This window comes from Pyrgilauda ruficollis, unplaced genomic scaffold (genome assembly GCF_017590135.1).
Source record: "Pyrgilauda ruficollis isolate IOZ18807 unplaced genomic scaffold, ASM1759013v1 scaffold31, whole genome shotgun sequence".
NCBI lineage: Eukaryota > Metazoa > Chordata > Aves > Passeriformes > Passeridae > Pyrgilauda > Pyrgilauda ruficollis.
The window spans coordinates 4,575,531-4,592,508 of record NW_024524489.1 but is presented as its reverse complement, the minus strand read 5'-3'; the positions used below and the strand labels follow the sequence as shown (position 1 = coordinate 4,592,508).

The 16,978-nt window shown below is 40.6% G+C and overlaps 1 protein-coding gene across 2 annotated transcripts in view; it reads right to left on the bottom strand.

Moving 5' to 3' along the window:
• Positions 1–16,978, bottom strand: part of PSME4 (proteasome activator subunit 4) — a 44,063-nt gene that overhangs the window by 25,640 nt on the left and 1,445 nt on the right. The window contains exons 2-11 of one of the 2 annotated variants that reach the window (XM_041473935.1): positions 12,202–12,342; positions 11,594–11,710; positions 10,044–10,103; positions 7,205–7,249; positions 6,355–6,504; positions 5,626–5,689; positions 3,378–3,452; positions 3,137–3,259; positions 2,635–2,727; positions 1,447–1,712 (exon numbers count right to left, since the gene is read on the bottom strand). In XM_041473935.1, coding sequence (XP_041329869.1) covers positions 1,447–1,712; positions 2,635–2,727; positions 3,137–3,259; positions 3,378–3,452; positions 5,626–5,689; positions 6,355–6,504; positions 7,205–7,249; positions 10,044–10,103; positions 11,594–11,710; positions 12,202–12,342 — 1,134 coding nt within the window. The remainder of the gene's footprint in view (positions 1–1,446; positions 1,713–2,634; positions 2,728–3,136; positions 3,260–3,377; positions 3,453–5,625; positions 5,690–6,354; positions 6,505–7,204; positions 7,250–10,043; positions 10,104–11,593; positions 11,711–12,201; positions 12,343–16,978) is intronic. The other variant, XM_041473936.1, reaches the window with a different exon arrangement.

The following is a 16,978-nucleotide window of genomic DNA, read 5'->3' as shown; positions in this document are numbered from 1 at the left end:
TTGGCAACAGGAATGTTTCTAAAGCCTTCAAAGAAAATAGAAGTGGACTGCACATGGCATTTTCCGCATTAAAGACAAAAAAAAAATGTTTCTAAAATTCTTTTCTTATCATTTTCTGAAAGATTTAACATTGTTTTGTTACAATGCTCCTTCCACTGGATCAGTGCTATCCACCACTGGTTCAGGATTAAAGACCATCTGAGCAGCTGCAGCACAGGAATTAAGAACTGCATCCAAGGCTACCACGATTTCCCTGTTTGGACTTGGCAGCAATGCCAGCTGTAAGGCTCTTGTGACAAACATGAAAACGTGCCTTGGCTGCCTCTAAACAGAGAGGGGACCTCTTACTTCATGTTACATTGAAGTCCAGACCTCTTTATCAAAACCTGGGAAGTTACTGTGATTTTTAAACCTTTTTTTTTTTCCCAACACTTAAAACTTTTTAAGCAAACTGCATAACAACACTTCCTGCTGTTAGCAAAGCCTCCAGTTCAGACAGGAGTCACAGTGCTCTGCCCTACGTCACCCAGAGCACAGCTCACCCAAATCATCTGCAACTGCAGCCAAGGCAAACATTCCAGGGATACTCTGAACTACAGAGAAGAAGCTGGGTCTGCTCTCAAAACAGAAAGGGCAGCCCTACCCAGCTGCTGCTCTGCTTGCAACTGCTGGGCTTGGGATGTTTTGCAGAAGAGTGGATTTACCAAGTTTTTGCAAACAGCTGAGTCAGGGAGGCGTGGAACACGGGGAAGGCTCTTCAATCAAACTCATTCCTCTGCTGTTTTGTTAAAGTACAAAAGGCTGCACAGGGATCACAGGGAGGGGGTAGGAGGAAAGCTTTCAGTGGAGCAGGAAGGAGCACCATTTTTCTTTGGGAATTTCAGGCTTCAAGGCATTAGAAATAGCACAAACCAAGTATTTTACCAGGGCACACGGTCTGGCAATTACAAAGTCAGCAATGCCAGTGATTTTAAACAACTTGTAGCATGCTCTGAACCAAACAGAAATATAAAATATATCCTTAGTGCTACTCAACCATCCCATGTATCTGGAACTCACCAGATTGGCTTATGAAAAAAGGATGCAAAGTTGCTTTTTCAACTGATCCACCCACTATCTGATACAAAATCCCAGAAATGCAAGCCACCTGAGGACTGCCTATCCTAAAGCACACGAGCTCTCAACAGCTCCCAGAACTAAGCCACAAGCCAGGTGTTTAAAAAAATAAACCAAACAAACAACAAAACAAATGAAATTAATTCAAAAAAATCGAGTTCTTCCTGGCTCCCATTCTGAGGTGATTGCTCAGGAGGGTGTATCAGCAGCTCCTCTCATTGCAGGCATTCATTCACAGCAAGCAATTAATTTATTATTTACTATGACTGCTTTTCCTATTCACATCTTGGGAAGGGCACACGGATGCTGCAATGCTCCTCCAAAACTTACTTCTCAAGTACAGGTGGAATTACTAATTCAGGACGCATCAGTGCAAGGTTCTGCAGGGCTTGGGCAGCCTCCAGGCTTCCAGTTTTGCTGAACATTGCCAGGAGAACAGGCTGGATGATGCACTGCACGAAGTCTGTCACGTCCTGGTCCGTGAGTTTGTGGCTCTCAGGGACAGGAGTTAACCAGGTCACCTTCTTGTAGCGCTCGCGGTGCAGCCTCCTCACCACCCCACTGGGCAGCCTCTGCAGCAGCTTCATCAGTTTGTTCTGGGAACAGAGCAGAAATGCTGGGCAGTGGCTTGGCAGCAGCACAACCTGAGCTGCTCAGGGCACAACAAAAAATGAGTCAGGAAAGGTCTTGGAATTACACAATAAGGGAACACTCAGAAGGGCTCTGAAATATGATGTTCACAATTGGTCGCTAAACTTAATTTCCCAGAATATCAGTAATTGTGCTGCCAGCACTGTGCCTCATGATTTAAAAAGTAATGGAAATCACATAATTATACAGTCAAGAATCAAGACTATTTACGTAATTAGGACATCTTTGGGAGCATTCTCTGCACATTCACATGTAAGCAAATACCATGTTCAAGAACAAGCCAGCTCCCTTGGCACTGCTGTGACCAGCCTTGTTTTAACCTCTATTTTCCACCAGCTATCACAGGGAGATTCTTGCATTCTTTAACAGAAGATTCCTCCAGTTACACCATCAAAAATTGTGTTTCAAACTAGACAATGCATTAAAAATCCTTCTTGCTTTGTATAATAGAATCACAGAATGGTTTGGGTTGGAAGGGACCTCAAAGCTCATCCAGTTCCAACCCCCTGCCATGGGCAGGGACATCTTCCACTAGACCAAGTTGCCCCAAGGCCCATCCCAGATTTTCATAACTTGAAGGCAGTAGGTCAGTAAGAAAAAACAACATCTTTTTGTTGTGTGTGTGAGCCTCATTTCAAGTGCCAAAAAACCTTATTTTTCCTGGCTATATCCAATTTAAATGTCTTGTTTTGGACCTCTGCACTGGCATGAGAATAGGAGTATGGTTTGAATGACAGTGCAATCGTGGATCTTGATAATCCAAAGCTCCAAGCACCATACATCAACAGAGAATCTGGAGCACACAGAGCTGACAGGTTGAAATCCCAGCCAAAGTTCTTGTCTTGACACCCAAACCCCTTGACTCACCAGCCAGCGCCCGTTATTTGAGGGATGGTAAAAAGAGGCAATGCTATTGAACAAGCCAGACAAGTGCTTCTGCACCAGCTTACTTGGTCCACCCTGAAACAAATAAACCACAGAATTTTATCACACAGACCAAGATAAAATGAACAGGTAACAGCAGCACGAGGCACAGGAGTGTTCTCCCCACAGCAAGACTTCAAAACAGCAAATCACACCCCACCCTCAGCTCAGCACTAAGAGCAAATTCTCTCCATCCCATCTGCTGAGGTTCACACTAAAACAGGTGCCTGTTCCTTTCCCAAATGCCACAGGCAGCAGCTGTGACACAAACCTTTCCAGCCTCATTCCACACTGACAGTGGAACAATGGACTTGACAATACAATTTGGGGAAAAAAGCCCAAAACCACACTTCTGCAGTGAGCTCAGCAGAACAAATATTTATCTTAAATATGTATTTAAAGCTTTGCATTAATTTTTGTTTCATTTTATGAAGTAGTTACTCACCATCATGGCTGTGATCCACATGACTGCATGTCCTACATCGTAAGCATTTGTTAAGAATCTTGGAACAACAACCTGATTGCTTCCCACTGGCAGATTTAAACTCCTTAAAATCCTAGTAAAAATCTGACAGGAAGAAGAACACACATTGGCATAAATTAATTTTCTAATCCAAAGGTGTTTTAAAAAACCAAACCCACCAAGCAAAAAAAGTAAGGCATATCATGAAAAGAGCACTTGTTACCTTTGGTACATATGGATCCCAGTCTATGTACCCAATGTTGTCAGTGGCCAAGCGAGCAAAAAGATTGACTAGATGCTGAAAATAACCAGAAAAAAGGGAATATTCATGAGAATATATTGAGAATAGAAGATGCACAGCCCTCCAGCTACATCACATACACAAGATAAAAGTTACCCATGGCACTAAAAGCACTTGGGAAGGGAGATTTCACTCCATCAGAAACACCAAGACATGTTTCACTGGCCTAAAATAGCATTTATACAGAGACATGGAAGAAAATTCCACCAACTCATCCATCTAGCTTTTCCCAATATTTAGCTGTTTAGGACAATTAGTTCCTGCAGGATCCATCCTACTCAGCGTGTGCTGCTGGCTGCCACATTTGTGTGCTTTGGTTTAAACCCATCAGTGGCTTGTAAAGGTCACAGGCATCAGCTGTCAGCTGGGAGAGCAGTCTGTGACTGCCCATGAAGAATTAGATACTCCATCACCAGAAGACAGCCCCAGGAGTCAAAAAGGGAACTGGAAGATGTCCTCAGGAAAGACAGTTATCAGGACTGAACCAAAAAAATGGGAGATGAAGACTCACTCTTGTATCCTGATGATGAAAAGCACATCACCCACCAACTTTGCTTTTAAGAGCTTCTCCAAATCAGGAAAGACCCACCAGGTCCTCAATACTTCTATCAGTATTTTGAAGCAATGACAAAGCCAGAAGTAAGGGCCTTAAATAATCCTGCCTAATTCTGAGACAGATAGCCCAGAGGAAGAGGTCACCTCTCAGGCTGAAGGACATGACAGCTTTGGAAAACCCACAAGTTCAATCCAGGGCATCAGACACAGCCTGAAGACAAGGGTTACATTTTCTTTAATGATCTGCCTTTTTCATTTGGTATGAGGAAATACACATGGAAAAAAAATCCTTACTATGCACACAAGGAATTGATTCCACAGCTCCCCTTCAAACAGCAAGTCTAACTCCTGCCAAAGCAAGCTGAGGAAAAGCTTGCAGCATACAGAGGCTTAAACTGGATTGCAGAGTCAGAACCCATGTGTCTAATTATCTGCATCCCAACCTGATGGAATGAACCGGACTTTAGCACATGGACATGACAGAAAAGCAAACAAAAAGTGAAAGCTTTGGGAAAAAAAAAACCAATCAAACTGTCAGAATACAGTGGAAGAGGAAAAATACCAGAGATAACTTGTGAAAGGGTGCTGATGATTATTTATTACACAGTTTGACAGAAACAAACTAAATCATGATGTCCAAGTGCAAGCTGACACAGTTCTGTCAGAAGGAATAGAATTATGTTTTCTTTTGGTGGGGGAGAAAGCCATCAGAAAAGTGCAAAAGTGAACACAGAATCTGAAAAGCAGCTTTGGCATCAGCAGTGTTTGAATCTGGACAACTGCCAAGTGCTGGGCCCAGGGCTGCCTCTGGATTTGTGATGGAAGGCAGGAAGACCCATCGAATGTGTGACCACAGTGGTTTGGAAATCAGCTTTCTCCTCAGACATGGAGAAGTTCTTCCTGTGTATCCAGGCAGGAGATTAGTAAAAGGAGACAGATGGCCAATGAGCTTATGTTCATACTGAGCAGGGAAAGAAACTGGGGATAGGCCAAGTTTCACTGCAGCAAAGCCAAGGCACAGCTCAGCTGACACCAACAGCACCTGAGCTGCTGCTGGGGCTGCCTCCAGACAGAGTTTTTCATTTCCCAGCTTTGGATCTCCTCACATGAGGCACACAGATACATGGCAGCCCACCTGCCTTGAAAGATACAAGGGAATTTTTGGCCAAGGGGAGTGCAGGTTCTTTATTGCACCTCAAAGATGACAGTAGCTCTTTGCAGTGAAGGCAAAATATCACCACTCAAAATTAGGGACCACCCAAGATGTATTAAAAGACAGAACAGAAGTGTAATTTCTAGAAATCACAACTGCACTTTGCATAACTCTAAGTATTAGCAGGCAGTCTGGAAAATGCCAGCATTCCCAAGGCTGGAATGAAAAGCTGCCTGAGCTGGCCATTAGACAATGTTCACCAAGCACAACTGCAGTCTCATTTATTTAGACAGTAATTGCTTGCTAACAATAATGAAATTATTGTCTCTGCTTTCTTGTACTAGTTAAAGCAGAAGGGAGAAAATCCATTAAATCACTGTTTGGCTTCAATTCCTTTCAAGCACATTGTAGGAATATTTAAATGAGGATTTCTTCCAGTGTAGATGAAAAGCAAATACTTACCCCTTCCCACTGGGGAAGATTTTGAACTGACACCCAAAGGCCTATAAATTCATCAAACCAAAGCCTGAAAGAAAACAGAAGCAAAACAATTTTAACCCTGAGAAAGCAGCTCCCTCACTGAATATTTATCCCTCACTTTGCCAGGTGGTTGCAGGAATTCACCTGTACCTCAATTCATTCTGCAAGAACAGGGATCAACATGGACACGCTTTTATCAATTTGCTGCTCACAGCGTATTTCCAAATCTGACTTTTAGTCCTTGCTTTTTTTCTTTATTTCTCCTCTGACTCTTTTTTGATCCCCTTTCACACAACTGTCTCTCCAGGAGTTTCCTTATCTACCTCAGCTCTACCCAGATAAAAACAAGTAACACTTCATCTCCCTCTGCCTTGCAGAGTGAAATTTGTCCCTTTTGATCACAAGTGTCATTAGCTCCTTTTCTGAATTCACCTGAGGCCAAGGATGCAAACCCTCCACACCAGTCTCTGACTTAAATTCACCTTTACAAACTCCATTTAATTCAATTTAGTTTGATTTGCTGTCTGCTTTATTCAGTAGGGAAGAGGGACTAAGATTCCTGCAGGTTACTTTTACCAAAGAGGCAGGTTGACAGTATTCCTGTCTTGAACTCCTGCCAAAAATGCTGCTGAAAGCCACCAGTGACTTCAAATCATCCTGTAAAAGATGATTCCTTGCATTTGGAGCAGAGCACTCTTCAGTGACACCTACTTGAAACCCTTGTGGTGAAGTTCAGGGGGAAGGGTGGTGGGCAGGAAGAGCTCAAAGTAGGTGATGGCCTTCTGCATGGTGACATCAAAGGGACACATCAAAGGTCTCCACTCATCCAGCATTTCTGCAGTGGCATCTTCTGGGAAATACCTGAGAACAAGGACACCATTGAATATACACAGACTTGGCTTTAAACTTTGGCTCTTTTTAAGCGTATTGAAAACCAGCTATTAATTTGTCATCAATGCTCACTTTAGAGTAAAACCATGTGCCCAGGGGCCATAGGCAGGCAGCCCTCACCTCCAAAAACCTTCACAAAACACAGGTAAATCAAGGACATTGTGGTGCATCATTTTAAGACCACCAATTAAAAAATTGTCTTGTTGAAGCAGAGAGGAATCTGTACAATGCAAAACCATCTCACTGTGAAGGCTGGTCCAAATCAAACAACTATTAGTCACTTTTGATGCAGCATAAAAAAAAATATCACTTTAGGCAGAAGGATCATTTATAGAAACATTACAGGAACGCTGGTGATTTAATTTCTTTTAAAACATACTAAGTATGCATGCAATGCAGTATTTAAAATGCATATTAGATAGATTTTTTTTTTATACAACAGAATTATTGCTGCATCAAGGCTGTTAAAAAGGAAAAATAAACCTCAGAAAAGTCTCTACCCTCCATCCTGAATTTTTAAGCAGCAGCCTAGCAATGACAGGTAGGGTGGGGGTCTTTCAAACACTTTTCCCCTCCTTCCTAAATTAATATATAAGACATTAAAAAAAAAAAAAAGAAAAAAAGAAAAAAGAAAAAAAAGAAAAAATAAAATCAAGAAACAAACACTTACGGTCTGCAGCTCTTCACGAGTGTTTTCAGAACACTTTCTACAGAACTGAAATGAGAAGAGGAAATGTTAGGAATAATAAATTACTAAATTTCAGAGACAGCATAAAATAAACAACCATTTGCTGACCTTTACCTCCAGAGCTTAAGATAATGTTGGTGCAATTAGATGTCTTCTTTGAACATGCATTAGCTACCTGCCTTCTCCACAGACCTAACTATAACAATTAAAATTGCTCTGCTCAACTCCTGGTCCTATTTTTCATATACCACTCTGGTATTTCCTGCATTTAAGTGAAGAATTACTATCATATGGAAGTGGCATCCTGTATTTTGTCCACGAACAACCAGCAAAGTGACTTCTGGGGAGATGAAAACATAGAAAAATGGGTTTGTGGAATTCATGAATATTTGTAAGATAAATAAAGGCAACTTGTTGTTTTTAGGCTCCAAGCACCATTATTTGTCCTTTTCAATGTGGTTTTGGGCTTTGTCCAGTGGTTGTAAGAAGAAAGGAATTATCTGCAAATCAAGGGTTATTTCATTGGAGTCCCTCCCAAGTAAAAGCTGCTTTTAAAAGTGCTTTTATCCACAGCAAGAACACTTATTTGAGAAATCATTTCACCTATTGTCACCTATTGTCACAGGATGCCATCAAACCTTCATAAAGACTGAATCTCAGAATAAACTCAAAGAATAAAAGGGAGGGGGAGCAGAGAGTGATCAACCAACGCAAGCACAAAGGTAGTAAATTGTCACGTTCTTCAAACCTTCCATTTATTACACAACTACCTCAAGACTAACTTGCACTTTTACCCAAAAACATTCCCTGAATGAAAAAAAAAAAATCTGGCAGAACAAATTCTTACATTTTTTAGATATTCCTTCTCTAGAAATGGAAATACTGCACTCTTTCATTCATCATCCCAAAGGAATGTTAAAAAATGCTTTTCTGCTCAGAAAAAGATGATGGAAATATATCATCTTTAGAATTTCACCAAGATCAATTAATTTTGAGACACACAAATACTCAATATGTACTATTGTCTCTCCAGTCCTACATGAAGTAAATTGATCCCACACAGCCAGGAGAACTAAAAAAATGAATAAATCACCAATTCTCTTCAACACTCAATACAAGCCAGCAAAAGTCCACCCAGCCCTCAGAGCACTGCTTCGGTCAAAGAGTGCCCTAGAAGATGCAAAATTATGTATATTTTATGCAACAGTGACAAAGGCAACTCAGGACCTCTCCCAGAAAGAAAATTTTAAGTTAACTCCCTCTAAAATGTGGAGAAGAAAGGCCAACCAGTCATTAAACAAAAAATAAAACCAAACTCTGCAGGAAGTTCAGGAAGATCCTGGGTTCAAGTGAATATTGTCCTTGAAGGAGTTAGAAAAAAGATAACAGTTGTTCCAAGAGCAGATAAATAAAGCATGAACCAGCACATTCCTTAAGAGCATTAAAAATTCACATGATAAATGTTTGGGTGACAAAAACAAATAAGCTCTCCCCAGACTATCATTCCACTCAAGTCAGCTCTCACTAAGGAAAACCTGAAGGACGAGAATTTTAACAAACACTAAGGCCAGAGATCAACAAATTTTTAAAATTAACGAGTTTTAAGTCAGATCTCAGCATTTGTTAGTGTGAGGGAGCAAAGGAGAAAGATTGGGATGTCCTCTCCTCTCTTTTGGTTACAAATTTAGGAAGCCAGAAAACAAAAAGCAACAGCAAGACAATTTTTACCCAAGGGACTTCCATTCAAGAGTGTTCAAGTACAGCCCAGCTACAGGAGACATCCTGGAATATTCCCATTAGGGGACTGTTAGCCAAGGACAGGACAATGCAGCTGGGGAGGTACATTAAGGAACACCCAACACCACTTTCAACACCTATCACTGTTATCTTTTTTGGCACTACAGGATTATTTTCTTCTTTTGGAAAGGGTATGATGTTACTGATTTGCAAATTGGTTTTTTTCCCCCCCTGCATTTACACAGAGAAACATGCTTCAGTTAAAATGATTAACATGTAAATTACATTATCAAAAAGCAGTAAGACAAATTTGAGTTTTTCAGGAGAAGGTCTGAAGGTAAAGTCTAGTTCTGAAGTGGACACTCCACCACAGAGCTTAAATCAAGACAATGGAAAGAGCAACCAGCTACAGTTTCACAAATTATTTTAGTGATCTCCTAACTAGAGTGAGCCATCTCTCACTGGATTAGTACAACTAAGCCTTGTTTCTAAAAAAAACCCAAACAAAGCAAACCCCACTGCAATCCCACTGCCACTTGCACCAGTTTTCCGCATTTTTCATGCACCAAAACTCCCGATTACTGTTTCCCTACAAAAATTCCCAGTGAACTCTTGACACAGCAGCTCTTCACAGCCCCAAGGTTGTTGCTGGGTGGATTTTCCAGAAGCCATTACCTCACTGCTAAAGCACTTTCCATGATTTCATTGGATTTAAGAGGAAGGTGCCTTCACTCCATAACATGCTCCTGCATCAGTGGTGATTTTATCCATAACCACACACAACAGTTGCTCCAATGGAAAACTAAGCTCTCATTTAAACCCCTGAAATACATTTGCTGGTTAATTTAGTTAGAACAGAGCCCTGGAGAGCCACTCCACACACACTGCCTGGGTCCCCAATTAGCAAGGTTGACATCCAGTGCGACATTCTCATAACCAGTGGTGTCAGGTTAACATTGGCCTTCCAAATACAATTATTTATGCAGAGGCTTCCACCTGTGTGACAGTGTTACAGTCCAACAGAACATGCAGAAGGGACATTGGCCAGAGCTCAACAGAAAAAAAAAAAAAGAATTATTCTTACCACCTATGTAATACATTAAGCACAAATGTTTTAGGTGAAGACCAGCCTGGTCGATATGAACTGAATGTAAACAAAAATAAAATTCAATTAAAACAGGAGATAAATTAAACAGCTACAAATCAGCTTTTAAAACCTTGACTTCCACCAAAAAGGTACCCCTTGAAAAAGGATGAGCACTGTATGAGAAGGAATCGCACTGCATGGAGTGTCTGACATGGAATAAAGTTAATAAAATGGAATGCTTCAGTCAGATCATCACAATAGAAATCTTCCTTCCTTAAACTCCTTTATCCTCCTGGAAAAGTTCCCTCCCCGCTACACAGTGAGCAGTTACTCAACACCATCCCCCCAGAGCAAGGCGTGCAGGTACAAAAATAAAAAAATAAAATAAACCAAGGAAGGCTCTGCTCTTTCATATCTTACCTACAATTAGCAAAATAATTCAATTTAGCAAACTGATTTTTTTCAGCTACACAGCCACGAGAGAAATTCAGCCTGAAATGCTCCATATATTTCCTGTTCATGTTCCTTACCATCAGTAGGATCTTACCCTCAGGAATCAGTGGCAGTGCTCCAGTATAATTCAGAAAATTATTTTTTTTTAAAGCAAATTAAGCACTTTCACCTGCATTTCTTGACATAAAGTTTCAATTCAACCAAAGATAATGCATTATCCATGTGCTATCTTTTATAATTTATAGAGCAGGACCTTCTCTGCCTGGGATAATTATGAAAATTTTAAGTCTGAAAATCTGACAGATGGAGAGGGATTGACAGTGCAGAGAAAGCAAAGAAAACAAGTCTTCATTTTTAAAATCAGCAGAACATGTCTAAAATTCTTAACTGGAGAAAAGAAATTATTTCTCCCTATCATGGCATCACTTTGAGTAAATACCTGTATTTCCTACAGAAAATATTTCACTTTTTTTGGAGAGCAGACTGATTTATACCTGGATTCCAGATCCTGGGAATGATTACAGGACAAATACTGAAGAACAGTACCATTTGTATATTTTTCCCCACAACTTTACTTTGTTATAGAAGAGAACAGCATACATTTAACTTAGTACCTGTGCTGGTTTTGGCTGGGGTAAGTTAATTTCCTTCACATTATTACCCATCTTTAGCTCAACCCACAAATTTTCTCACTTTTTACCCTTCTAGTTCTCTCCCCAGTCCCACCAGGAAGGGCAGCATGCGAGGCTTAGTTGCCAGCTGGGGTTAAACCACAACAATACTGTTAAATATTTCATATTAAATTTATTAAACTGTGGGTTATCACCCTAAAATAAGTTGAGCGAGACCTCTGTTGCAGTGTATTTAAAAATTAATCACATTCATACAGAAAGAAACAGCATGACAAACACAAGCCACAGGCAGAAGGAGATACATGATTCAGTGCAGCCCTGCATACAATTATTGAAAGGTGCCTCATGAAAATAGAAACAGAATATTTCCCATGTATCAAATTCCAGATATTAAAAGCACATTACAAAGTACTTTAAAGCAGGTACTAATGGCCTATTAAATGTTTTAAAATGTGAACTTACTTGGGAAACCAATTTAATCCCAGATGTTCTGTTTTGGAGTACAATATCCTTTCCAACATTTCATAGAGTGGTCGCCATGGTAACTCTAAATCATCCCTGGAAAGCAGTTCCTTTTTCCTAATAGGAAACAAAACACCAAGCAGTTCAGGATTCAACACTGTCATGGACATGCTGCACATGGGAATACCCCTATCCCTGCTCCCAATTTGGCACAAACTGCAGGAAGGCCAGGCAGGGCCAGGCTGGCCACTGGCAGCCTTCAGCACAAGTGACACTGTCAAGATTTTTCCTGACTAAGTGAAATAAACATTATGGACTCGTGAGCCAGTTTTCATCTTCTCCCTAGATGAGATTCAGCCTTAATTCTTGGCTCTCTGAACTGTCTGGCTTTCCTGATATGGGGAAAACTGGCATTCTTCCACTTTCAGTCCCACTCCTAAAGCTCTGAAATTTGTTTGCACAAGAGAACCCTTTAACCACCAGCACTGTGTAGGGCAGATAAGTGAAGTAACCTGTAAGAACTCTGCTACATGAAAGGCACAACATTGAGCAAGAGATCAACTGTTCTGAGACAGAAGTCTCCACAGTCAGCAGAAATCTCTACTCACTTTAACAGGTTGATCAGCAGGCGTGAAAATCCTTGCATCATGCTGATCTCCAGCTTTGGGATTGTCACCAACTCATACAATAGTTTGATAAACAGCACGTGATCCTCCTTGCTGAATTTTCTGCCATACAGTCGGATGTATCTGCAAACCGAACACAAGGAGAGTCAGCAATATTTTGAAACATCCCATTTATCCAAAATTTGACCCAGAATCCCTCTGGTTTGCTGTTTAGTGAAACAAAACTAAAACCTGGTTCTCAAGCCCAACAAGTAAGAACCTAAAGATACACACCAAAGGAAGATTTACAAGTGCAATTACAGGAAGAAAAAGAATGACCAAATAAAGTTTACAGCCCTCTAAGATTCTACAAATACTGTAACCTAATGTACAGGACATAATCCAGAAACTAAAAAAACAACCCAAAAGGTATCAAGACAAGCCCAAATCCAACAGCATCCAGCAAGGATGAACAATTGATTTAGACACTGAGCTTTGCTAGTGGTGTGTCCCACTGTCTCCAGCAAGGGTAGATCCATCAGACTCACTCCAGAAGAAGTGTTTGCTCATTTTAAGTTGAGATTGAAAAAAATAAACATGTTTCAAGTCTTGAAAGATATTCTGCACCAGAAAAACCTATATAAGGTGCTATCAGAGCATTTTAGGCGTGGCACAACTGTAAAATTACTGTTCACTGGGAGGCAACTTCCCTTTTTATTACTGCTCTGACTATTCTTAAAGATGCATAAGAAAGCTGCTTTCCACTTCCCTTTTCCTGTCAAATTCAAGGGGGGGATGTTTACATTTGATGGGCAGCGTTTTCACTAACATTAATTTCAACACACAGAAGGAAACAAACAAAATACAGGATAACCCACTTTCCTACCACAGGAACCTAAATAATCTGGATTAGCCAGAGACACTACCTACCTACAGAATTACACCACCAAGAGCTGAACACCTACACTTTTCACATGCCTAAAAAAGACACGCAAAAAAGAATCCTCAGGGAAAGAAAAATGGGTGAAACATGTATGATTTAAAAAAAAAAAAAAAGAAAAAACAAAGAAGAAACTGCAGAAGCCTGGAAAATAAGTTTTAACTACAAAGAAACACAGAGATCCAATTTATCTGCCAGTATTGCTATATATAACTGAAAATAAAATGTTTGTCTGGTTCTCCTTCGTGACATTTGCTAACAACAGCTCTGCTACACAAAATGCTGTTTAATTAAGAAAGGAGTAAAGTACACAGAAACATGCTGAACACAAAGATGTCACTATGCCCAAGCAGCAGGACTTGATGCCAAATTGCTCCCATATTTTACAGCTTCTTTATGTAGGAGGGAGGCAGAGCTGAAAGGGGTCAATTATTTGTATTAATTCAGCTGAGCATTAAGGCAGTGTCAGAAAATAAATCCTTCTAGAAAGGGGTGTTCAGACTTTTCCTCAAGATTAAACAAGAAAAATCGGTCAGAGGGGAACTGCAATATTTTCAGAATATCCCTTCAGAAGGGATGAAGTATCACCATTACTAAATAAAAGAATATAGGCAGAACTTCATGAACCCTGAAGGGTGTCCAGGGGCTAATCAGACAGATCATTTTCGCCATAGAAATGGTGCCTCTTCAGGATAATTGGGTAATTGGGGAAAAAAAATAATTGCAGAACTATATTATTGTAAAATAAAAGATAAGACTTCTGAAAGCAGATAATACTACATTGAGATGACATCTGAAATCTTAAATCCACTGCCTTTTTGATTCCTTTGAGGTTTTCTGAGTTCTTATCCTGCAAAAAGGACAAAATAATTGCCCTTCATTGTTCAGCTACATGGAAAAAAACTCCAAAACCCAACAAATAAAACACACCCACACAACATGAAAAACACGATTAAGACATGAAAATTCTGTTTCCAACTCCAGCCTTTCTGTACAGAGTACAGGGTCTCTGGAGATTACAAAAAGAAAAAAAAAAGAAAACCATAAGGCCAATTCCCCAGTCTCAGAGTGCTGGATATCCAATCTCTCCCTCCAAAAGTACAATAGGCCTATTTTTAGGAAGTGTACTATCATATCATGTGGCCACCCTAAACTGCCCTAGAAAGTTGGCTGCTCTGCTACAGTTAAAAATTACCTCTCCTCCAGAAGCTGAACAGCACACTCCCCTAAATTCCTGGCTCTCCATCTGCATTTCCTAACACACAGAACAGGATCACGACTGGTTTAAAGCTCAGTTTTTGACAAACGATGTGAAAAGCAATGAATCACGCTCAGCAGGACTGCTTAAATCACATGTACATGTACACAGCACACACATCCCTCACACAGCCAAAGAAAGCTTCTGTTTCCCTGATAAAGATGAGAGAAAGATGTCAAACAAGACTTTTAGGCAATAGTGATTAAAATACTTGGCAAAGTCCCACGGAGACATTTCCATCCTCACTGTAACTCTGTGTCCTGTCATTCCCCTTCCAAACAGTTGAGCTGCGTTTTTTCCACACCTTACAGCAAGACACTTGAGTGTCATTTTATAAGTCTATACCTGACAAGCAAATAAAATAACATTGTCAGGGACAGCAGCTGAGTCCTTCATCTTCCCACACCCCTGACTGCTGGAGCAGAAAGCACAGAAAGGCATTTGAGTGTTTGCCTGCCTGCAGAGTTAACTCCATGTACAGTAACCATGAAACGTCCGTATCATATTAATATGTTCATTTATTGACTATATTTAGTTTTTTTCTTCATTTTTAGAACAATCTATGAATCATGAAAGAGTGGGAAGCTGAGACAATGTATACTGCTGATCAAAAGACCACAAAAAATTATGGAGCAAGATGAGTTAAGCAAATTATTTTGATGTAACCTGCTTTTCCCACACACGCTGTGGCAAGCCGAGATTCACTCTTCTGCTTTCACAACTGGTTAGTATTTTACAAGCTTTTACCAGACAAAGCTGGAGGAATCTTGGAGCAGTTATTACAGATTTAACTGCCAGTCTTTGGGGCAAGTTTTACTTGCTTCAGAAACCTCATCCAATTGTAAGTTACTCTCCTCACAGGAGAGGAAGTTGTCTCACCACAGTCCACACACACATCTCAAAAAAACCAGGTGTCACCACTGAAAATGACCCTTAAAAGAATTATTCAAATCAGCTCACAGACATAAGTCTGATAAACTATTCTGCCTCTTTTCTGTCCCCTCCCTCCCTACTCAGTTCGTGACATCAGACAGCTGAAACAGCTGGCCTGAAGATAAATATGTGCAAGTCATGGTTCCAGCTGTGGGGGGTATAAAAATTACACAGTTCAGCTGTCACCATGAAAGAGTACTCAAATTTTTAATTCAAAAAAAGATCTGAGTTTCACTTTCATTCTCTCCTGTGGCACAGAGTTGTAAAAAGCTGAAGAGGTGTAACTATGCAGGTATTTCATCTGCATGCCACTGTTTGCTTTGCTCAGTCACACGTACACATATCTGTATTAACATCTGTATCTCTACAATAAATAAAGATGCAAATTATTTCACAGAATACTGCAAGAATTCTGGTCTTTGCAATTCAGACATTGGCAACAAATCTAAACAGCCATCATGCCATTATGAAGATTCTGAGCATTTATTAATTAATTTATTAATTATAGCTTTTTTTCAGGAGACAAATCTAAACAGCCATCATGCCATTATGAAGATTCTGAGCATATTCTTTTTATTAATTATAGCTTTTTTCAGGAAAAAAGGGAGCCAGTAAATTTGGAGATGAGTCCCTGAGTATCAAGAGACAGTAGAAATTGGACTCTATTGTCATGAGCACCACAGGGCTGGAAGTGTTTTATCTACACCTGAACTTCTGCTACTGTATTTCACAGAATGACAGAATGGTTTGGGTGGGAAGGGACCTTAAAGCCCATCCAGTGCCACGCCCTGCCATGGGTAAGGACAACTTCAACTATCCCAGGGTGCTCCAAGACCCATCCAGACTGGCCTTGGACATTTCAAGGGAGCCAGGGGCAGCCACAGCTTCTCTGCACAGCCTGTGCCAGGGCCTCCCCACCCTCACAGGGAAGAATTCCTTGCCAATATCCTATCTAACCCTGCCCTCTGGCTGTTTGTAGCCATTCCCCCTTGTCCTGGCACTCCAAGCACTCCAGCTATTTGTATTTTGTTAACACAAATAGTCCCTCTCCATTTTTTGTCTGCTCCCTTCAGGTACTGGAAGGCCACAATTAGATTGCCCCAGGCCTTCTCGTTTCCAGGCTGAACAACCTCGATTCTCTCAGCCTTTTATCCCTAGAAGTACTTTGTCAAGTCAAACAGAGCAGCAGCACATCTCTCACATTAGCTACACCAGCTTATTTTTTTTACACCAAGCCCACTGTTTCCTTCCCTGCCCACACCAAACGCACTCGGAGCCTCCCTGTATCTAAAATGCCACAAAGAAAATCTTGGTACTAACAGGCATCAGACAAGCTGCAAACACTCACAATGAATTCAAACTTCAAAGTGTAGGTGGAAAACCACAAATTGGAGCCTGCTGACCTTTCTGTGATTCATAAAGCAGCACAGCAGTGGTTCCCAACAGGCCAAATTCACTGCCCTGGAGCCTGAAGTGGTAACAGCAATTGCCATTTACAGAGTGAGTAACAGGGTGATTCTAAGGCACACTTAGTATGAATTTCTGTGCCTACTGAGCCTGTTTAGCTAAAGCTCATCTTTCTCACAGTAGGGACTCCTAAGTTTATTTCAACTCGATGGGAAAAGGAAGTTCCACCACAGGTACAGGCA